The sequence below is a fragment of the Symsagittifera roscoffensis genome, chromosome 4 (genome assembly GCF_963678635.1).
Source record: "Symsagittifera roscoffensis chromosome 4, txSymRosc1.1, whole genome shotgun sequence".
Taxonomy (NCBI): domain Eukaryota; kingdom Metazoa; phylum Xenacoelomorpha; order Acoela; family Convolutidae; genus Symsagittifera; species Symsagittifera roscoffensis.
Genome location: NC_087065.1, coordinates 60,508,948 through 60,532,028, shown reverse-complemented (window position 1 = coordinate 60,532,028; position 23,081 = coordinate 60,508,948). Strand labels below are relative to the sequence as shown.

Genomic DNA, 23,081 nt, shown 5'->3' with positions numbered 1-23,081 from the left:
TGTAATCTTTTCCACGTGAATTAAGGCAAGTTTTTTTAAAGATAAATAGCATAAAACGCAAGCTATAACTAATTTAAAAGCCTGATAAGTTATCGACTATTTACGAAGTAACAGACGAGGAAAATACAGCCGTAGTATATCTTCAGTTTTTGTTCCGACCATCGAAAATGGGGAGGAACTTTGTATTCGGGTGTGTTTTGGTCAACTAACATCGGACTAAGTGTTTTAGTCAGCTGAATAATCATCGGGCAGGGTTGAGTGATATATCATATTAAAGCCCTTTCAGTCGTGATCCGAAAAACATTTAGAATTTTCAAAAATTTTTCACAGTGTTAAGAAAAACCGGTTTGAAATTTTTGATTTTTGGTCTAATTTCGAGCTGATTAGTAAGTTGGTTTGTATTTGCAATAGCTTATTTAAGCTTAATTTAAGCCGTGAAAACTTAGTTTTACTCAAGTAAAGGTAGTCTTTGGAGTTTTTTAGCGCAACTTTTGAAATCAAAAACTTGAAAATTTCCAAAAAATGTCTGCAAAAGTTTTGAAAAATTTTTGAAATTGTTTTCAAAATATATTTTTTTTCCTTTTTCTTGTCATTTTTCTTCAAAAACTGTTTTACAATTGACCTATTTTACTATGATTCTCAAATATGCTTAAGTTCTATTTTTTTTGTTCAGACTTTTTTTATCACAACATGCAGAAAAAAACGACACCAATTGGAGAAAACATTTTGTATTTTTTCAAGACTGTGGTCGGAACATTTTGTGCTACTTTTTTTTAGTCGTGCTTGGCACCTATGTTGATTTAATTTGAAACGTTTCTTCATCATAGGTGATTTGATAGTTTATTTCATTGTTGCAAAGGTCTTTCTTCCAGATAGTCCCTATGGGCATGGGCAGGGGGTTCCTGGTCGTCGGACATCGAGGACTGACTACTACGCTTCGCAGGGAGGGGTACCCAATGGTAGAAAATCGTGCAGACATCAGTCAACTGGGGGCTCACCTGTCTTCAGGTAAAACAATTACAAAAATAACAAATGACCTTCAGTAAGGTGTTAATTTTAAGTATTTTAGGTTTATTTTTCACGCAAAAATTAGGTACCACAGGGCACAGATAATCATCTGAGTGGATCGAGTGATATCTCATATAAAAGCCCTTTCAGTCGTGATTGGGGTGACATTTGAAAAAATTCAAAAAATTGTCCAGTGTCGAGAAAACCAGGTTTCAAGCGAGTATAAGACCTCCTCGCTCGCGTTACTGGCTCAAAATTGAGAATATATAAGCTAATCGAAGTGTAAAACAACCGAATATGCACTGAGTATGTAAGCCAGCCGAAAAGTTATGAACGAATTTGCATAACCTTCAAAACTGTAACATAATTGTTAAATAAGTTTCGGCTGGTTGATACTCCGGCTCGTTTATATGCCACTCTCAAAAAAATAAAACTAAAAATTTTCACTTAGTCATTTAAAAACTTAGTATTATCTGGTGAAACTAATATTGGAAGCTTTGAAACTAAATTTAATTTTGTTTGATCCTTTTTAGAGGGCAGTTTTTGTCGATTAAGTTTTATTCTATTTCACTAGCGATCTATGTGTTTCTATAGTTCTCTCATCACTCCACACACAAAAAAACAATGGTATTTTTATTTTCTTAAAATAAATATGGTTGGAACGTTATGTGCTACTTGCACAGTAAACGGCTATGTTTTTGTAGTTGAATGATATTAAGCTAAGATATTAATGAAGTTTATGGGTGTGACAGGGCGGGTGACCATGGGGAGAGGAGAGAGAGTGGGTACCATTCACATAGGCACAGACACAGGCACTGCAGTCAGGGTGCCCCTCACAGACACAGGTCCCCCTCCGACCCACAGAGTAATGGGGCAGTCACACCCACGGAAGACGAGCAAGAGATGCCGCCACACCCCCAACACCCCGATCTGATGGGAGCCGCACCACCATCTGCACCTCAACCCAGATCACCACCACCCGTAGGAGAAAACAGTGACGTCTCATATAATATACATGCCACACAGTATAACCCCCATTACCTATACTTTTCAGTAATTTCGCTGAAAAATTCCCAGCTGAAACAAACTCGCTGAGAAACGCCCGTTATTTGTGTTGCGTATTTTCTAAGTCAGAGCTCGACCGGAACGAAATTTCGAAGAAGTATACGGAATGCTATCTCACCATAAGTACGGGACTTCATGAGGTTCTGCCATTTTCGTTGCAGGATATGCAGACCATTGTGAATTATGATCAAAGAACACTCTCAAGATATCGAGTGCAATATCATATTAAAGCCCTTTTATTCGTGATTCGAATTCCAAAAAAAGTTTCATAAAAAGTGTTCAGATTGTTTTCATATTGAGTTGGGGGAATTGTCTGCTTTGTTTTTTCTAACCAATAAATACTTCATTGAATTTTGTATAAAAAAAACTGCTCGGAAGATACTAAAACCAATTTTTTTTTTTCAAAATATTTTCTTTGAAACCATAATTGTGGATTGTGGTTGGATCACTCAGTGCTATTCAGTGCTTTTAATACAATGCTGATTCATTATTTAAAAAAAGAAGCGAGCAAATGTTGATTTTTTTCCAAGGAGAAAGCTAACTGAATTGTCTCAACTTAGTTTATTATTCGGAGTAAAACAAGCGTTTTGCATTAACCAGGCGCTAACTAGCAAACCCAGCAGCTGGTTTAAATCTTGGTTCAAAGCGCCCAAAAAAGACGTCCATTCCGCTCCCCCAAGTGAACCCCCCAGTCCAAATAGACCACCCACTCCACCTGCAGAAGATCCCACCTGTGCCAAGCCCAAGTGTCAATGCATGTGTAAACGCACCTCCAATGGGGCAGGGGGAGGGGGAGGGGGAGGAGTGAAGTCACCGCCTGGCCGGGGACAGAGAGGAGCCAGCGAGCCCCACATTACGAGTCCCCGAAAACACTGTGAGTTCAAAGCCAATCATAGATCTCTTCAACAATAGCCTCTAATATAAAAGACAGTGACATGGGATGATTTGTTATTAGATTTAAAAAACGCTTAAATTTTCCCTCTATAAGGGATGGAGTTTAAAGACTAAATTAGAATACAATGGCGCCAGAGGCGGATCTAAGATTTTCTTGAGGGGGGGGGGGGGTCGGACTTTCAAAGAAAATGAAAGTTTTACCGACCTTTTTATAGGAAAATCTTAGATGCACCATTGGTGTATATAATTAATAGGCCAAAAAGCTTTAATATGATAATATCTAATCATGATTGCAAAATCGGTTCGTAAATAAGTTCTTTTTCTCTTGGGTGAACGTTTAAAAACTAATAACAACGTTTAATGCCGGCAAAAACAAAAATGGACAGTTTGTTCGAGTCAATTTCAAGTCTCGTGAGCCAATTTATCAATTTAAGCCCACAGTTGCAATAAAAGAACATCTGCAGCAGAGCCATCCCGTCGCGTAGCCAGCAAAAGTGCCGCCAACAACCTTCACATGGGGCTTCCTGCACAAGGCCAGCTAAACAGCGCCTCCCCTCGGGGATCAAGGGACCGGGGCAGCAGGGGAACACATCCGGGAGGTCATCAGCACCCACATCCTCACCAGGCGGATTACAACAGCAACGACCAGTCCTCCGCAAGGGCATCCGGACATAGCACCAACAGACAGTCGGCCAACCCAAATCCAAGGTAAACCTAGGTTAACTGAGAATAGCGTTTCATAGTTTCATGACTAGCATTCTCCGTCAGGGGTGGATCTAGTGTTTTCTCAAGAGGGGATTTTCAAAAAAAGTTCCAAACTCTTAATGAACTTTTTTTAGGTCGACGAAATTGATTTTCCGAGCTCTCTGTATCTTTATAAGACCATATGTTGACAAAGTTGTCTGCGCCGCAGGCAGAATTTAGACAAAAAAAAAACAGGCAAAAAAAGCAATTTCAGGCACTTTTTGTAAAATTTTAACCAAAAATTTTTTTTGGGGTGCGCTTTTCCTCAAAATTAGTATATATTGGCGCCGAAAGGCCTCTTTAAAAAATTTTGAATTAGTCAGCCAAAACTAAATATCCTAAAATAGTACAAAAGAGCCATTAATGTCGGCAAGGGGTCAAACTCCTGAGAAGGGGAGGGGCTTTTGCCCCCGCCGCTTCCTTAATCTGCTTTTGTTCTCCGTACAGAACATTCATTGCTCGGAGTGAAATGTAAAGACACCAAAAAGAATTTACTACGTATAAAATCTGAACCAATTATCTAAAGTCTAAGAAATCTCTACTTTCTACTTCGTATTTTTATTTTGGAATTAGCCAATATTGTGTTTTGCTAAAGAATTTTAATATACCATAAATTTTGAAGTGAAAAAAAAAATAACACGTTTCATTTTCAAATATCATCTTTTAGTCATTTTCAAATTTTGTTTCAGAAACAACTCCGCGACACGTCCAGCTCAGTCGCGACTACCCGCCGAGCCCAAAACATCGGGTGCAGGAACTTATGGAAGCATGAGTTACCAGTCAACTGGAAACAAAATGCGTCCAGGACCCAGTGCCTCTGGAGCCTCTGGAAGCGTTTCCAGGAACCAGGGGTCGGTAGGAGGACCGGTGGAGAAAACGAGTATGGTCACCTCGGCCGGAGCTAGGCCGACTGCAGCCTCGTATCGAACGACTGAACACGATTCGGATACCGAATAGACGGCAAAAAAGATTGTTTAATCGTTGCAATCTGGGTTGGAAAAAAGCATAGAAACAAACAGAAACAACAATGATATATAGAATTTAGTTGATAATAAATTTTTCAGAGAGATAATTTTTTAGCTGATAATAAATTTTTCAAGGATATCTGCCAAAATTTATAAGAGGCTCTGTTTCACTCCGCAATCGACTAAATTGGCAGCTAGGGATTTTTTAAATAAAGGAAATACCTTTTCTACTTACGCCCTTTTTAAAAAAATCAGGCCAAAATTTCTTTGTCTGTTAGTTAATTGTGATCAATCTTTTACACTCCGATAATTTCAACATGGCTTGTTTTGGTGATTTTTGGTTGACATTTATTGATTCCTTTTTCATTGTAAAATTTTTAAATATTACAATGAAAACTCATTCTTAAAACTGCCTTATTTTGAAACTCAATTTTTGTGCGCACGTTTTTATGATCTTCAATAATTGATGATATTTATTTCATCATTTCTGCATTGAAATTATATTCCCTTCGTTGGTGTTTTTTTTTCAAAAGAAAGCACTTAAAAAAGAATTGAAATGAAGAGTTTGTCATTAAATCCTTACTTAAAACTTGATCAATCAAATGAGAAAGCTTCCTCGAACGATTCTGAGAGTGAGAAATTTCTACAGGTTAGCTTTAGACTTACTCAAAAAAAACATCGTTTAATATTTTCACAAGCAAATTTCTGAAAACGTGCGCGCACCTTTGTAAGCTCTCAAGCTTACCAGAATACATTTCTTGAACAAGATAACAAATATGTTTTTTTTGTAAGTTTTAACGAATTTCCTGTCGGACTTTATAAAAATAAAAATCCTGTTGAGCAATACTGCATTAGGCGTTACATCTGCAACTGTTACGTTTTTTGCAGGCTGCAATAATATGGGTTTAACACACACAACAATCAAAATAAGCTCGAGTTTTATCAAACAACATCAGATTTGCACTCTTTTTTGATATTTAAAAATATTGCGAAAAAGTGATCTTGAAGTTTTCCGAGCTTATAGGATTTTTAATTGACTGCTCGTATCAGTATGAGGCCTAACAATTTTCGACCACGCGCATTCAGTAGCTTTGGAGCAAAGTTTTGATGAAAATTAAAACAAAGTCATTTCAATACGCAATTAAAACCTTTCGACTACGCAAAGTCAAACAGACAACCTCACATTTTCAAATTCGCTGAAAATTAATTCCCTGATCAAAAGTTTATAATTTTGACAGTCTTTAATAGTCGCGGTAAAAGATTCGAATTATCAAGTTTTGTATAATCGGATACTAGTTGCGATAGTATAGGATTTAGTCTCGATCACTTGAAAATTAGACGTAATCTTACAAAAATTAGCCGCCTATAGTCTAAAAAATAGTCGCCAAACGCATCCAATTTTAGGCTTAAGATATCAAATATAACCAATTGTTTTTTTTGACAAAAAAATTGATTTATTTTTAAAATAAATTTTAGGCATTTTCAAGATTTATAATCAGTTATAATTTTGATTTTTTCCGAAATATTATAATAATTGAAAATAGATTTAAGAAAAAATTTCCGAAACTCAACTATTAACAAATATATGACAACATAATTCATAACAGCAAATACAATGAGAATAAATTAAATCAGCTTTTATTTTGTTTAAAAAAATTCGGCCTGCAGTCTATATTCTAAATTCGACCGGAAGTACTCTCGGCTAAATGCCCGGTCGGTACCTGGATAATCACAAAACTCCGGGTTAAAAAAAACAGCAAATGGTATAAAATTAAATTCCTTTTGTAAATAGTTTTTTGTGGACGTTATATTGTTTTCAAGTATAATGCATTGCTACCGATTTGAACTAAAGGAACTTAAAAAAAAAGAATTATAATCAATTATAATCGTTTGTATTCGATTCACAAGAGATTTAATTAGTTTCATAAAAACAGTAACATTTTATTCTGCTTTTACTTGATTATATCAACTATTTTAAATTTTTATTCAGACAAATTAAAAAATATCATATAATCATTTATCATCTACTCTTGGAACTGGGTGCGTGGATAGTAAGGACAGAAAATATTGCAGTAGTTAGCTTAATTCAATCAAAAGGAAAAGTCATTAATTCTAGCTAATCTGTTTCGCTTCTATTTACAATTTCTGTTCCAACCCATTGAAAAATGGGGAGACACATTGTATTTGGGTGTGTTTTAATTTTTTTCCCACGCAAAATCAGATACCACTAATAATCATCGGAATGAGTCGACTGATATTTCATAATAAAACCTTTTCAGTCGTAATTCGTAACGACCTTAAAAATATGAAAATTTTTTCTCAATGTTGAGAAAAACCAGTTTGAGGTTTTTGATTTTTGGTCTAATTTCCAGCGAATAAAGTGATTGAGCTAGTTAGGTGAATGAGGTTAGTTTTAAGTTTCAGTCTAATTTCTAGCAAGTAAAGCAAGCAAGCAGGCGTACAATAGCTTATATATGGTTAATTTAGTTCGTAAAAACTTCGTTTTACCCAAGCTGCAAATTTATTTCCGAAGTAAAACAATCCAAATTTCAGGGAAACGTTTTTCTACTTTTGGTCACAATTTCGTTCTCATGCTCCTTTAAAAAATTTGCCTGCAGAAACTTATAGTTTTGTCAATTACGTAGTCCAGGATAAAATTTAACATGCAACTAAACTAGAACTGACCATGATTTTTTTGCGAATCAAAAACTTGGAAATTGTATGCTCTTATATGGAAAGATATACTTTAATCTAACAAAACAATCAGATCAGACCACAATTTTTGACCAGTAACTTTTTGATTTTTCTTTTTTCAATTTTGTTTTTGTTTTTTTTTCTAGTCATTTTTCGACAAAAACGGTTATTCGATTTGCCTATTTTACCGTGACTGTGAAATATACCTAAAATCAATTTTTCTTTAGATCCTTTCATCACACCACGCAAAAAAAACAATAATAATTTGAAAAAAAAACTTGAAAAAAAATGTTTTTTTTTTTAAAGAATATGGTCTGAACATTCTGTGCTTCTTGTACAGCAACCGACTATCCTTGGATTTTTGCTCAATGTTCGGTTTCACTAATGACGAGTCCTTTCAATCGCATCTATGTCAATTTATTTTCACTATGAGTCTCAACTACTTTCATCATTCGATGTATCAAAATATACCAACAAAGTCTATACAAATTTTGCTTTGGTCGCACCGGTTGCTATCAATTTTTCTTCTGTCGAGCCTCTCACATTTAATTTTCTTCAGTCGCACCAGTCACAGTCTTCGTCCGCGACTGTCGCGCCCGTTTTGGAGCATTTTTCTTTAGTCGTGCCGGTCGAAAGTGCACCTTCTTGGTGAGAAGAGTCTGAAATTCTGAATTTCGCGCAGTGGTCTGGAAATACCCAGTTTTTTTCGCAATAGTCTTTATATCTTTATTTTCTGTATATCGAATTAGATATAAAGATTTCGAGACGTTGCTTCAAATAGGCAAGCTAACTCGACCCGATTAGCAATTAAGTTCGAATGGTTTCTGAGCTATATAGGTGTGTTTTGCTGATTAGGTTAAATAAACTTGTTTTGTTTAACTTTAGCGTCAACTGCATCTCATGTTCCCATATGTCCCTGAAATGGAGAAGATCTCAACTCAACTACCTCTGAGGCAGGAGCTGCCCTCGCTTTGGGATGAGATTGAAGGCGAGATGGCCTCAAGGGGGGCGAAGTTTAACACTCTCTGTCCAATCAGAGCCGAGATGCACCGGATGCTGTTTGATGAGTTGATCCGACAGATTGTGGTGATATTGCCTCAACAAGGTAAGATGATCTAGAAAGGGGACGGGGTTGCTCAGGTGCAGTTTGTGAAGATAGTTTTAATGGACATTTTTTTAAGTGTTATTAACCTTGCGATAAGCTAATCGCGTATTGCAATCGCGTACTAGACTTTTTTCCCGTAAACAATTTTGTTCACAGAATGGTCATTTTAGTACGAATAGTAAATATCTGATTTGCTCAAATTCTAGAAATTCAAATAAAACTACCATCATTTAAATTGTAATCAAGTTTGAGATTGTAATTAATTTTTCAAAAAAAAAATTTTGTTTGGGTTTGTGGTTTTCGTCCTAGCTTCTGTTGGTTCATTTTCCGTTTTTTAAACGCATATTTTTTTATCTTTCAGAATTTTTATTGGATGGCTTGCTTACAAAGCATGGTTTTTATTCCAATTAAAGTTTTATTACTATAACTAAATTCTTACTATTCTTGCCATGTCTGATTTTGCGCAATTTTTTTTTCGTTTTTGTTGCAAAAATATTTAAGCAGATTGTGATTTCATTCTTGGCATCTTATATTGCAAAATTTTGAGCACAAATTATGAAATTATGTGCTTCAGTATGGTTGGGTCGTAAGAGTTTTCAAAACTTCATGAAACTTTTCATGACAACAGTTTTGTTTCTTGCTCTACAGGTTTTGATTTGAAATTATTGCCTTTGTTACCCATCGGTGTATGATTTTCATTTTTTTTCAGGTTGTTAATGAATGTCATCTGAAACAACCATAAAATTTTTGTAGCAGTAGTTTCACAACTTTTTCAGGTACTAGTTTTTAAAAAGTTTTTCAAGCTACTTTAAAACTGACTGCTGTGTTTTGCCACAGGTTTTCATCAAAATGAGTTTCAGTTTGAAACAAACATTTGAACATTTCGGGTGCAGTTTTTAGTCGGTGGCTTTGTTTATTGCAAGTGGTGCGGATCTCAGCTTTGCATCTGTGTTTTTAATTACGAGGTTTAACTGTGTATTTTGACGATGTGAAGTGAAATCTGCAATAACACCGCTATCTTTGATTATTTTTTTATCTTGTTTTTTCTTTGATCATACCGTTAGAGTTTTAACATTCCGGGTTAAACAAAAATGCTTGTCATACAAACTTCATATACAGAAAATTGCTTATCATGCAGTTTTGTATAATTCGATACGTACAAAAAATTATAAAACTCTACCTAGCATATATATTCCGTTGCTTTAACGAAACAAAAGTTATCATAGATTGAATTTAAAAACCTGAAGAGTTAAGAACACCAACATAAAACTTGCTTTTGATTATGCAAAAAGAACCTTGATTTAAGTTTATCAAAAACGTACTCAGCCTTCTCAGTGGTTTTGCGAAACAGTTTTAACTTGACGTCCTTGCTACAAAAAAATACAATTCTCTTATCCATAATAAAGTTTTAAGTCAGAGGATTTTGTTCACCGCTTACAACCCTTAAACGCATTTATTTTTTTTTTCAAATCAATTTGACCAACTTTTCAAGATTGTGTAGATGATTGTCGATTTCATGTGACAAAAACATCCAAATTCAAATGTTTTGAGACAACTGAATAACTAGCGTATTCTAACAGCCTGAGCTGATCAAAAATGATTGTCTTACAGTTTTCCGATATGAAAAATTGTTTATCATACAATTTCGATCAATTATATACGTACAGGAAATGATTTTTAAAAAATTCTACGATGAGCGTGTTTTTTATGTCTGAAAACTCCATGACAAGCATTTTCCATAAATCAATTTTTTTAATGTTTCTTTTTGAGTTTTGCTGAATATGATTGTGTTTTTACGTTAAAAACCTCATTGGTTGCGGGAAAAAGATATCACAGAAACTCGGCATTTGATAAGAATCCTATGAGATAAAAATTCAAGATTAACTCAGATCTATGAATACAACCCGTAAGCTTTTGTATTTTTCTAAACTCTTAGAAAACAAAATTCATGGCTTGATTTGTTCAAACAAACATAAAAGCAATACAAATTTCTAGTTTTGATTCAAGCTGAAAATTTCAGTCATTTTTGTTTCTTTTGTATAAAAAACTCAGCCTGGATTAAGTTAAAGACAAAAATAACAAATTTGTTTATGCATTATTATTCGAAAAACGCTTACTTGAGCATGCATATGATATTGTTAGTAATATTGAGAAACAATCATGTTTTCTTTCAAATCTAGCGTTTTGAAAACTGACTGAATTGTCTCTGGCTGAATTGCTTGTATATTTTTGGCTGAAATGTCTGAACTTAAAATTGACTGAATTGCTGTTAGCTGAATTGTCTGAGCGCCGGAGTTTATTGATAAGCATTTTTCGTGTATGGAGGTTAACCGGAAATTTTTAAAGATTTGTCTTTTGATTCCACTCCCCTAAATACGTGCATATTGTGCTCTTGTCCACTGCACAGTTTGGCCTCTCAAGGAAAATGAAATGCTAAAAGATGCTTAGAAAATTCATTTTCCAGATTCGAAAACTAATCCTGAAAGAATTTAATTTGATAACGCTTATTCACTCGTTTTACTTGCTCAAAATAGGATTGAAAAGCATAAGTGTGCTTTTCTCGCTAATGAGCAAGCACTCGGCAAATTTTTAAACGCTTTTTGAATTCCGACTGAAAATGCCTTGATTTGATATACAACCCGATCTATTCGGATGATCGTCTGTGGTACTTGATTTTGTGTAGAAAAAAGCAGAAAAAAATACATCCAAAGACAAAAATCCTTTCCACTTTCAGTGATCGGAACAATAAAAAAAAATACAATTTCTTAGTTGGCTTGCAACCAACGCAAGCTCTAATTTCGATTAACGCGGAAAACATGTAACAGGCCTAAAATCACCGACAGAGCTCAGCCGAAATAATTATCGACTAATAATATGTGTAGGTGAGCTTTTGTGGCGAGTGCGTAAAGAGAGTGAGCAGACAGTTGATACGTGGAAGGAATTGTGTGCTGGTGGACAGAACTACGGCAACAGAGTGTACACGAAGATAGATCCCAATGCACACACTCATTTCACTCAGGAAAGTACACCCCCCACACCCCAACCCATCTAACCAGCTGCTCAGTTCTTTCCTTATTATCTGAACAACATTTGGGCACATTTTGCGTGGCATAGCGAAATCCTTGAAGAGCTTCGAGTCTTTCTTTGTGAAGAATTTTCGCCTCACGAGCTCGTCTCTATTATACATATTGGTACCCAGGGCCCTTTAAAAAACTTAGGGCTGTTAGACGAAAAGGGAGACTCTCCTGTGTCCTCTCCTGTTCTTTTCCCCTCTCCTGTTCTTTTTCGCTCCTGTTCTTTTCTCCCCTAAATCAGACCCTGATTAATAGTTCATTTATGGCACAATTTCACTGCAGCATGTTGCTTCTTTTGTTTTTCTAAAAAAAAATTGTTCTCATTAAACTTTCAGCCCCTTCCACGCCTAGAACGTTTTGGTTGCATTGAGTCTAGTAGTTCAACATGAAATCCAAATACACGTCAGCTCAACACTTTTGTTTCTTATCAAAGTTTTACCCAACTTCTGTAAATCCTACCATTTATATAGACTCTTTAATTTGCGTATTTGCAAGCGAATGTCTAAAAATAGGCGTTGACCATTTGCCCTGGTCACTGAATTTGTACTATTCCTATCCGTGTTAGCCATTTTTTAACCCAAAATTTAAAAACATATAAAAAACCGTTTCTTCCGAAGTATATTGTATGACTTTTAGTTTCTGTATAAAATGTTTAAATTATCACCAGAATGAGAATAAGCAAAAAATTTGATTTAAACTTTCTCTTTTTACAGAAGTGTAGAGCGATACAAGGACAGATACATTCTCTGGAGAGACAGTTGGTGGCACTGAGAGCCAGATACAACTTCGCCATCCGACTCAGAGACGAGCAGATCGGAGTGGAGGGTAAACAATTCATACTGACCACGATCATTCTCAATTTTTATCCCCTCGTATCATTTCGTAATTTTAAAAAATAGCGGAATTTTTTTTTGCGCGCAGTGATGTTTCTGCTGAAAAGTATATGCTCAGATACTTTATGCACATTCTCTTGAGAAGATTTTTATGACGAAAATGATAAAACTTACGAGCAGATTTGAGGCAATTTCTTTCATTATCATCTTAGAAATACATCTGCTATGAATGAAAACAAAACTAAGGTTTGACTACCCTTTTTGTCGATTTTTCAAAGAGGTTGTACATATTAACCGAAAACAAAAACAAACCCATCAGGCAAATTTTTGACTAGAAGTCGTGTTGGTGAGGCTAATAAGTCCCAAGACGGCATGGCAAAAAAAAGGTAATGAAACTCCAGAGCCGGTTGTCGGTTTAAGGTCACCTGCTGGCGCGTTATAAACGTGTTGGCACTTCGTGGCAAAAACCAGCTCTAACGATTCTTAAAGGTCCTGCCCACGGTTGGCAAGCTTGCAATACGTTGGTGCGACTGCCGCGATTACTATTTGCTGTTTGATTGTGCTCGTGACTTGGTATGCTAGTGCTGTAACAATAAAACCCTATTTCTGCTAAATTTTACACTATTTCACCCAATTTTCCGCCTAAAATTAACGATTCTGTGTACCAAAAGTAGTTTTTGACTGTAATAGCTGCACCCACCGGATGTGTTGATATTCTGGACCTTATCAGTTTTTACAGTAAGCAAGAAAAGGGAATCGATTATATTCAGACATATTAATACACGTGAGGCTACAATTCGACGAAAGCAACGATTCGCAGCATTTTTAAATCAGCAACGAGTCGCAGCGACAATTGGCAGCACGATTTAATTTCTGATTGAGGGATTAATGCACCATGCGAATTAAAGTTGCGGGGATTAAAGTCCAGCAAGTGGTCAAAGTTCCAAATTTAGCAAAAATTTTAAGTTAAATGCCAAGTTGAAATGAATTAACAGTAAAGATAAGAGTAACTGAACGTTAGTTGCATCTAAGACACCGTTGTTTCAATTCATTCGCCCGAATTTCATCTTGCAAATCATTATACGAAAATGTCTTTAATCTTTATCATGATTGAGCGGAGAAAACAACAATTTGTCCACGATGGAGAAATTTTCAACCTAAACCGTTATAAAGAACTGATAAACCTAGCTGCTCATGAGTGTAGAGACTGTGTAAAATTTCTGTTACCACCATCGCAGATGAAATAGTCAGCTTATTCCAAAAACATGGCCACGAAAATATTCCATGCGACGAAGAAATAAAAAACTGAGTAAATTGTTCAAAACTTTTTTTGCTTTGTGCGCTAACTTAAGCTTTCAAAGTTGAGAGTTTTCTAATTTTAATTTTTTGAAGGCGTTGGTATTTGTGGTGGGAAACTGGCCATACTCAGAGGAACAAAAACGTAACCCTCGGACAGGCTAATTTTTTAAAGACCCGGGGTATTTTTTGGGTTGATTAAAAATTATTTCTTGTACTGTTTAAAATCTGTGAACTTTTAGGGTTGAACGTGCCATCAAATTGAAAGGAAAAACAAAATAGGAGCCTCCCTGGATCATTCGTCTAGAGAAAAGTGGGGATAGTAGCCTCAAAACAGTTGTTAACGTGCCTAAGTACAAGTCACTCGCCAATATTGTTCAACGGCAACGAGCAACTGATTCCACCTCCACTGAAAAAGAGACATTGCTGCGCTTTTGGAGCTAAGCAAGACCTTGAGGGGTGACATTTTTCTTCTTTTCGACTCGGGGTTGAATGACAATGACCGAATGCTATTATTTGCCTCCAACGAGAACTTCGAAATTTTGGAAAGCAACACAGGCCGCAATAGTTTATCAAATTTTCACAATTCATGCATTGGTTAATGATCAAACTGTTTCAAAAAATTTGGAAAGCAACACAGGCCGCAATATTTTATGAAAGTTTTACAATTCATGCAAAGGTTAATGATCAAACTGTTTCATAATGATCAAACGGTGAAAAATTGAAAAGCAATACATGCGGGCCTTCAGACAGTTGAAAAAAATCAACCCAGGATTTTTGCGCTCTCAGGTTGTGGTAGATTTTAAGAAGGCTTAAATTAACGCCTTTCAGAAGGTATTCAATCGAGTAACTATGAAAGATTGCTTCTTTGATTTTGCTCTAACCAATTGGCGCAAAACTCAAGCAATTGGGTTAGCACCAATTTATCGAGAAGATAAGAAAACGCACATGCTTCTAAAGTCATTTGTTGCTCTAGTACTAAAACCTGAGCTGGACTTTGAAATCCGTAGGGCTGCTTTATGCTTTGAAATTTTAGACAATTGTGATGATGAGTCCCCCTTATTGGGTTACGTGGGTTATTATGAATCAACTTGAGTTGGAACCATCCTCTGAGGATGCAGACGGGTTGGGCAATTCTCTACCTCACTCTGAAACCAGTTCCAAAACGCCAAAATTCAAAAAAAACCAACAGTACGGTCGAGGGATAGCATAAAACCTTCCAGATGAGGATTGCGTGTACTCACCTTACCATTCACAAATTTATTCAATTCCTGAGATAATAACGAAAACTGTCGGAGAACCAGTTGTTGGGAATAACGGCTGGACAAAGTGCCGCCATTGTGGCAAAATACAAAAAAAACAAGCCAGATTAGTTTAATTCCTTAAACATTACAGCAAAAATGATGTTCTCAAACAACTGGAGGGCCTGTCGTTTAATTTTGATTTTCATTGTTTTTGTTCTTTAATTTAAAACTTTCATTTAATTTCTTTTGATCTGATCAAGGCTTCCACCGCTACTGATTGTCGCTTGCTACGAGTCGTCGCGTTCTGCGAATAGTCGTTTTTTATTAATGCTACGAATGGTCACCTGCTGCGACGAATTGTCGCCATGCAATTTAGACGCACCCTCTACCCTTCAAGAGTTCGACACCCTGACCACCATTTGTTATCTTTTACCACATCCATTTTTGGCAGACCAGTTCTAAAAAAAATTATTTCTTCGAAACCTTCCAAAATGGGCTCCAAACAACTGTTTTTTTTCCTTAGTTTTTTGCTGGAAAATTCTCAAAACAAGTTTTTTATAATGTTAGAGAAAAATCGGAGAATCGGTTTGGATGATCCTTGAAAATGGCTGAAGAAAATGAATTTCTTTTTTGCATCTGCACTTGAATGATTAAAGCCTTCAAATAAAAAATTCCTTAAAGTTTTTAGCATTGAAAAAATCATACTATGGTCAGAGCAAATTGGCGTGCCCAAAAACAGCGACGATCCCAAAAACACTACTTCTTCCAAAAATTGCAAAACATTCCACGAAGCTATTTTATTTGCGCTGATGAAAGTTTCTGTCCTCTTTGTTCCAGGTAACCAGATATATACGCATTTTCAACTCAATAAATCGCTCCTCACAGTATAATTTTTCTAATGAAATGTTTTTTTTTATCAGCATTGAACATAAAATAACTCAAACACCGTCTGAGTTTTTCAGTAGCGACTAGTTTTGGAGGCAATTCACAAAAAAGTCTCGAAAAAATATGCCAAACAATTCTTTCTAGTTGTTGCCACCAATAAAAAGTTAGCTGCACATTTTGCTTTTGGGTTTCAAAGCAAAATTTGCGTCTTTTTACATCAATTTTGAGGAAACGCGTATGCCGAGAAACCTCAAGCAAACTGTTGGGCACAAATTTTCAAAATTTAAAGATAGAGCGTGTTGTGGGCAAGGCCTGGGAGGTGAAGATGGGTTATGAAAACACTTGCCAAAACGCCGTTTTCCGTCTTCTTTATTTGCTGGCCAAAATTTGATGTCACATATAGCTCCCATTTTCTAAGTTCAAGCATTTTTATCCGAATAAATTAGATCTTTGAGATTTGAGAGTAGCAAGCCTTCCGATTAAAACAACCAAACGAGAACTGGTTTGATAAACTTTTGTTCAGGTGAAGATCTGAAGGAGGCCAAACAAATGGAGGCTGAGAAACGACAGCAGTACTCGGATCTGATTGGTCACTTGAAGAAGTTTGATTTGGACGAACAGACGGGAGGGAAAACCAAACAGCAGCTGCCGAAGTTCAAAAGATTGAAGGACCTCGGCATTGTAAATAATAAGCTGACTACTCCAAAGGGACAAAAACATATCAGCTTCGCTAAGACTCAATAAAACGAGTTAATAATTTCTCAAAAAGTGTTTCTAATAGTTCGTTAAAACTACTGCCTTAATATTTAATGAAACCAAATCAAACTTGATTCTGTTCAAATTCAACGTAGTTCAGCTGCAAGGAAGATTAAAATTTGTTAATTGATGTCTAATAATTGAACTGAATTGGAACATGGTTGAATGCTCTGGCTGCCGTTTAGTTTATTATGTCTGTATTCAGGGGCGAATTTAGAGGGGAGGGGAGGGGGGGCGGACGCCTTCTTTCCTTCAGGCATTCCACCCCATGCCGACCCAAAGGGTCCCCCTTTGAACTATTTTGAGATGCCCTTTTTTGGCTGAATGCCCCTGAAATTTTTCTTTGGCGCCAAAATATACTAAATTTGAAGGGGGAGCGCGCGCCGAAAAAACGCAATTTTTTGGTCAAAATTTTCCAAAAAGTGCCTAAAAACGCCTTTTTTGGCCTGTTTTTTGAAAAATTTGGTCAAAATGGGGTCTTCATAGTGATTTGGGAAAGCTCAGAAAATCAATTTGGTCGACCTAAAAAAAAATGGTCGACAAAATTTTCAAAAACGTTTTGAAAATCCCCCCTCGAAAAAAATCCTAGATCCGCCCCTGTGTGTATTAGTTTTTGAAGAAGGTTGAAACTCAGTCAGGAATTATTTCCTCAATTCAATTTGGAATAATTTTTTGAGCCAAGGAACTATTCTTTGAGCACATTTGCAATAACTTATTGAGCCAAGTTTTTTTGCGTTACGGACATGGTAATGCCGCATTGCATTAGCACTGTGGGTTCCATGATGTCTGAAGGTGGTGGGCTCCTGAGGCGTAAAGTAGTAGAGTAGTCTCGGACTAATGATTCGGTTAATGAAACGGAAGTTTAAGTTTATAAGGTGCACGGGTCGAGGTTTGCCATTTATGTTTCGACGCTATAGTCGAACTCTGTATGGGTGGCTCAAAGTCTGTATGGGTAGCTAGGCAACTTGCTAACCTTTGATAATCTAAGCTTGTGGTAACCTGGCAACGACAACAGTGCAAGCACATTTGTGGCTCAAGTGGAAATGTTCAAGTATTTTCAGACTAAATAAGACGAATTATGAGTACAGACTGATTTTCCTCAATAAATTTCTACGACAACTTTAGCGTTTATTTAGCAAATTTATTCCCCCATTTTACCATTTTTTTCTTTTTTATTAGTCCTCTACAAAAAATTACGAAAAATAGAAGGGAGAAGGAAAAACGTTTAAGCATAAATACAAAAACTGTCGAGTAGTTTTCAAAACTTTTTGTAGCAACCATCTCTTGTTGCTGAAGTTGTTTTTTAGAAGCATGCTTGAGTTACAACGCTATCGTTTTCTTCAAATTCTTACAAGGCAGATGAGTCTTGAATTCGAATGCAAAAAATTTGTGCTTAACACAGTCAAAACCCAAAAATAGGTTCTAAAACAAGCGCTCATTAAAAAAATGGAGATTTGCATCATTGTTTGAAATAATGAACCTTGAATCCACCAACAATTTTGTCTAGTACACAGATAAAACACTCTTGCCAAGCACGGTTCAAAGTGATGGCTAATAACACAAATTGATTGTTTTTTTGACTCGCATGTTGTGAATTGCACAATTTTGAATTAGATAATCACGTATTACAAGTTCCAAAACTTTTGAAAAATCAATCAAGTACCGTCAAATTTTCGTTTAGAGTTCAATTTTATCTACAAGTTTATGATTTTAATGGCATCTACAGTACTTTCTCAGCAAAGTATAAATGAAAAGGTTTTATTTTTTGAAAGATTGAACAAGAGTCATTTCCTATGTCTTGCATATCTCGTACTCAAGAAAGATTTTCAACCGGATAGAAGTTTCATATCGATAGTTAACATAATTGGCTGTGTTTCCTGTATAGAAACTATTTATTTCTAACACTATAAATATACAATGTTTAGAACAAATAATCTAAAATGAGTTTACTGCTCAACCGCAACGAGGTAAATGCTTTTTTTATATCTTTGAGTATACACAAAAATCGTAGCATTACATTGCAAAGTGAGAGTTGTTATAACGAGTGTTACGTTGCATTCCATCTCTACGACTTTTATTAATTGTCATGTACCTAGTGGTTAACACACACGTCTATCAGGGGTACGAGCCCCAGCAGGGGTGCGAGCCCCAATTTTGCGAGTTTCTGATGAGAAAAAGACCAGAAATAACGATTTTCAGGAAAATCTATGCTTTTTATAGAAAAAAATCCTAGCCAAATATTTAGATGAAAAACTAAGTATTGCTCGCCAGCAATAAAGGATGTTTTTGGTACGGGAGAGTATTTGATCACTAAAAATACCACAACTTTCGAATTTTTTTTCTGTGCTCAAAGGCTCGGTTTTGTTCATTTTTCCCTGTATTCAAATCATAACATTTATACTCTAAAACTTGTTATAAACTTATATATTCTGCATTTTGATATAAATTTAAGTTTTCAATTTTGATATATTTTCTCAAAAGAAGCGCTATAAAACACGAAGATTTTATGAAATTTGGTCCTGGAAAAAGTTTATGATTTCAAATAAATTCAATTAGGCAGCAATTGTTGCCATAAAAATTTCCTTCATCAGGACTCACAATTGAAACTTTACCTGATTGAGTTTTTTGGAAGGAATAAACGCTAGTAAATGCAAAAAAAACTCTATAACTTGAGATATCAAAGATAGAATTTTCGTTGTTCAAAACAAATAATAGCTAGAAATTGAGCAAAATTTTCGTTCTATAAAAATTGCGTTAACAGTTTTAAGCAACGTTTGCTTAAATTTGAAGAAGGTTTCTCAAAACTGATTTAGAATAGCTAAAATCAATGATAAACTCGTAAAAAGTACCCTTTTAACAACAGTTTAACAGCCGCTCACAATTGCAAACAGTACAGATAAAGTATGCTCAGTATCAGGGGTTGATCTAGAATTTTCTCGAGGGGCCGATTTTCAAAAAAATGAAGCATTTTAGACCTTTTTAAGTGGACCAACATGATGTTCGGAGCTTTCCACCAAAATCACAATGAAAACACTGTTTAGGCAATTTTTTGCGCGCTGCAGGCAAATTTTTAAACAAAAGCGCAAAAAAGGCATTTTTAGTCCATTTTTTTGGAAAATTTCGGCCAAATTTAATTGCTTTTTTTTGGCGCGCATTTTCCCTCAAAGTTAGTATATATTGACGCCGAAGGCGCTCTTAGAAAAATTTTAGGGGCAGTCGGCCAAAATGATATCTCAAAATAGTACAAAGGGGTACCAATTGGGTCGACAAGAAGTGGAATTCATGGGGGGCGACACCTGTTCACCACCGCTAAATCCGCTACTGCTCAGTTTGATGTTTATTTGTGACAGCAAAAATTTACTTTTTTTCTACTTTTCTCTATGTTAGTTTTGTTTTTATTCAAGAACTATACGATCGCGCAGAAAGTTAGCATATTAGGCATAATCGACACTATTTGTCTCCAAAAACTGGAAGGAAAAACAACTAATGAATCAATGAAACACTACAAAAGAAAACTTTTTCCAAGTTTTGCGCAATACTATTTAATGTTTTTAAAAATCTTTTTTTGCCGAACAAGCATAAATGAAACATCCAAAACAAGTCTTCTTTTTAGCAAAACCAAGTTTTATACGCTAAAAAATTTTTAGAAAATTAGTAAATATCCTTATAACGAGCGTTACTCGATCGCGTTATTCGCCCAAAATTAGACTAAGATTCAACAATTTCAAAACAGTTTTTGTCGTTACGTTTTGAAAATTTTCATTTTTGTTCGAATTGCGACTGAAAGTGCTTTAGCATGATAAATTACTTGCCTTGTTTTTGCTTGTAGTACCTGATTTGGTGTGGAAAACAAAAAGCAATAATCAAAACAATTTTCTCGTTTTCAAAAAGTCATGTTTTTAGACTGAATGTTTTCATTGGTCATTAAAAAATTAAAACCTGTCCGGCAAAAAAACAATCCCGAGACTAAACTTCTCATTTATTTCAAGAAATTTGGAACAGAATCGGCCAAAAATTAAAACTTTCGCTAACTGTTTTAATCTGCCCGTGAAAACAAATTAGAAGCGGGAAAATCAATTTTGTGCCAGCTATTTTTTTTTAGCGGGCACAAAATTTTTTAGCTGGCACACCTATCGTGCTTAAGTTTTAGAAAGGCCCCTGCTTACAGCTAAAAAAAAATCATTTTTCGAACTTTAATACTTCAAATTTATATCAAACATGCGAATTCAACAAAATTGAATAAAAAATGATGTTTCCTAAATTATGAAATCATGGTTTTTTTCCGCCGACTAAATCTGAAATGTAAAATTGAATGACACGCACTTTCGAGTTACTTAAGACTTCTTTTACGGTTTATTTTAACCTGCGCAAGTGGTGTAGTTAAATCTGTGAGTTATTATTACCATCGAAAGAATAAAAAAATCTTAGAGAATTTTGGTTTGTTCTGGCCATTTGTGGTTCATCAACCAACCTGTGACTTGAAATTTTTATTAATTTTCCCACTGATTGAAATTAAACAGAACACGGCAATACACTATTTGTGTTGGAACATACAGCGTCATCTGTTACCTTCGCTCCCATTTTTCTCATCACTTGTTTCTAAATAGCTGAATACATTTTTCAAAAGCTTAAGAAAAATTCGGCTACAATTTGAGTGAAATTGAGTAAAACTATCTAATTTGAACTTTATTTCATTTATTTGAAACATTTTTTGAAATTAACTTTCTTTTTATTTATTTTCGATCAAGTAAATAATCATACCCAATTGAGTTTTAAAAACCAAAGCTGAGAGGTCAAGCTTGGATGGTTTTCTGCCCAGCGCCCTTTAGCCTAATGGCAGGTTTGTTAGCCGAAATTCCCTTTATCCAATCAAAACTGCTCTTCATATTGCTAGTCATCATCAACAGGTGCGTCACCAAGAATGTTTTTTTTTGCTCACTGATTACTTGATAAATTAACTAAAACAAAACAAAGTGATTGATATAGAGGGCATTGGAAACCAATTTCGCTTTTGGATTTTTGGACAGGATCAGGGCAGATCTAAGAATTTCTCGAGGAGCGACGGATTTTCAAACATTTGTCGAGTTCTTTTTCGAGGCCCGCCATTTTCTTGTAACAAAATTTTCTGCATCGCATATAAAAAGTAGGTCAAATTTGCCGTTTTGAGCTTTTTCGACCCGCGTCTCCCTCAAAATTTGCATAAATTGGCATCAAAAAATTTGCATAAATTGGCATCAAGGTCGGTCGGCCGAAAATCGATATCGCAAAATTGTACCAAAGGGGATACCTTTTGATGGCAACGGGATCGAATCCCTGAGGGGGTGGGGCGTCCGATCCCCTCCCCTAAATCCGTCCTTGGACAGGACATGTGAACAACTAAATGGGAGATAACTAAAGAAAAGTCACGGCCGTGACAGGTTTTGGATTTTTGGTCATAAATTTTTTTTGGGCTGAATAATTTTTTGGGCTCATATTATTCGATGTAATCAGTAGCTTACCGGGGGAGCGGATTTACGGGGGAGGGGGCGGACGTTCCTTCCCTCAGGGATTGGACCCCCTGCCGACCCAAAGTGTCCCCTCTTTGTACTATTTTCAGATATCCAATTTTGGCTGACTGAAATCAAAAGTTTTTCGCCAATCTATACTGATCTTTAGATACTGACCTTTGGCGCCAATCTATACTGTTTTTGAGAGGGGAGCGCGCGCCGAAAAAACGCGATTTTTTAGTCTAAATTTTCCAAAAAGTGACCAAAAAAATTTTTTTGGCCTTTTTTCAAAAATTTTTTTGCAAATCCCGCCCCTCGAGAAATTTTTAGATCCACGCTTCCTTATCACTCTTCATTTGTGATTGCAAAGTTTTCAAAGGGTCCCTTTTTAGTGATATTTTCTAGTGAATTTTTTAAAATTACTACTGACCAATTCTTAAATTTTTTTGACGGCGAACTGGTTTTCTTTAGTTATCTCCCATTTAGTTGTAAAAAAAATCATATCCAGGACAGAAATAAATCATTGAATACTCCCTTTTGTTACTTACTCCCCTTTGTTAAAGTTTAAGAGACCAGCCTCACATTTTGTAAATATTTCTAAAGCAAAGTTGGCTTTTTTATATCAAAGTTTTTTAGTTGTTTTTATCGACAACACAAAATTGAGGCGGTACATTGTTTGAGCGCCTTAATTTCATATCATATGTGATTCACTAATTGAAAAACAATGCTCAATATTACAGTCTGTGTATGATATATCTTATTTTTTGCGGGAAAAAGTTAACGCATTTTTAAAAAAGTGACATACAAAATACAATTTGCTTGCCAGATGTTTTTACCAACATGCAAAATACTATAATCTACCTTTTCGTTTAGATGTTCAACAAAATTACGCTAATGCGGACAACAGCGATCACGTTGATAGAAACTCAAAATCCTTCGGTTTAATGATTTTTGAACACGAGGAAGTGAAAGCGAAAATTGTGAAATCTAGTCGGCACTATAGATTCAAACATCAGGATTCAGATTGGCTGC

General features: G+C 35.6%; 2 protein-coding genes and 1 long non-coding RNA gene across 3 annotated transcripts in view; all 3 read left to right on the top strand.

Moving 5' to 3' along the window:
* Positions 1–2,882: 2,882 nt before the first annotated feature.
* LOC134845314 (uncharacterized) lies at positions 2,883–4,464 on the top strand. The gene is made up of 3 exons (XR_010162738.1): positions 2,883–2,947; positions 3,402–3,675; positions 4,401–4,464. It is a non-coding gene; the product is annotated as an uncharacterized LOC134845314 (long non-coding RNA).
* Positions 4,465–5,164: 700 nt separating this feature from the next.
* Positions 5,165–11,527, top strand: LOC134844968 (axonemal dynein light intermediate polypeptide 1-like). The gene is made up of 3 exons (XM_063861796.1): positions 5,165–5,325; positions 8,256–8,475; positions 11,358–11,527. Exons 1-3 carry the CDS (start codon positions 5,233–5,235, stop codon positions 11,525–11,527), a joined length of 483 nt encoding a protein of 160 aa, XP_063717866.1. The 5' UTR covers positions 5,165–5,232.
* A 9,656-nt stretch (positions 11,528–21,183) lies between these two features.
* Positions 21,184–23,081, top strand: part of LOC134844967 (mucin-3B-like) — a 121,807-nt gene continuing 119,909 nt past the window's right edge. The window contains exon 1 of the mRNA XM_063861795.1: positions 21,184–21,470. Within this exon, the coding sequence (XP_063717865.1) occupies positions 21,367–21,470 (104 nt within the window). The 5' untranslated portion in view covers positions 21,184–21,366. The remainder of the gene's footprint in view (positions 21,471–23,081) is intronic.

What these genes read in the sequence shown, in the direction of transcription:
- LOC134844968 (XM_063861796.1), top strand. Translation starts at nt 5,233, where the DNA reads ATGAAGAGTTTGTCATTAAATCCTTACTTAAAACTTGATCAATCAAAT. An exon ending in AGAGTGAGAAATTTCTACAG is followed by an intron (nt 5,326 to 8,255) that starts GTTAGCTTTAGA and finishes GTTTAACTTTAG; the next exon opens with CGTCAACTGCATCTCATGTT. An exon ending in GGTGATATTGCCTCAACAAG is followed by an intron (nt 8,476 to 11,357) that starts GTAAGATGATCT and finishes TAATATGTGTAG; the next exon opens with GTGAGCTTTTGTGGCGAGTG.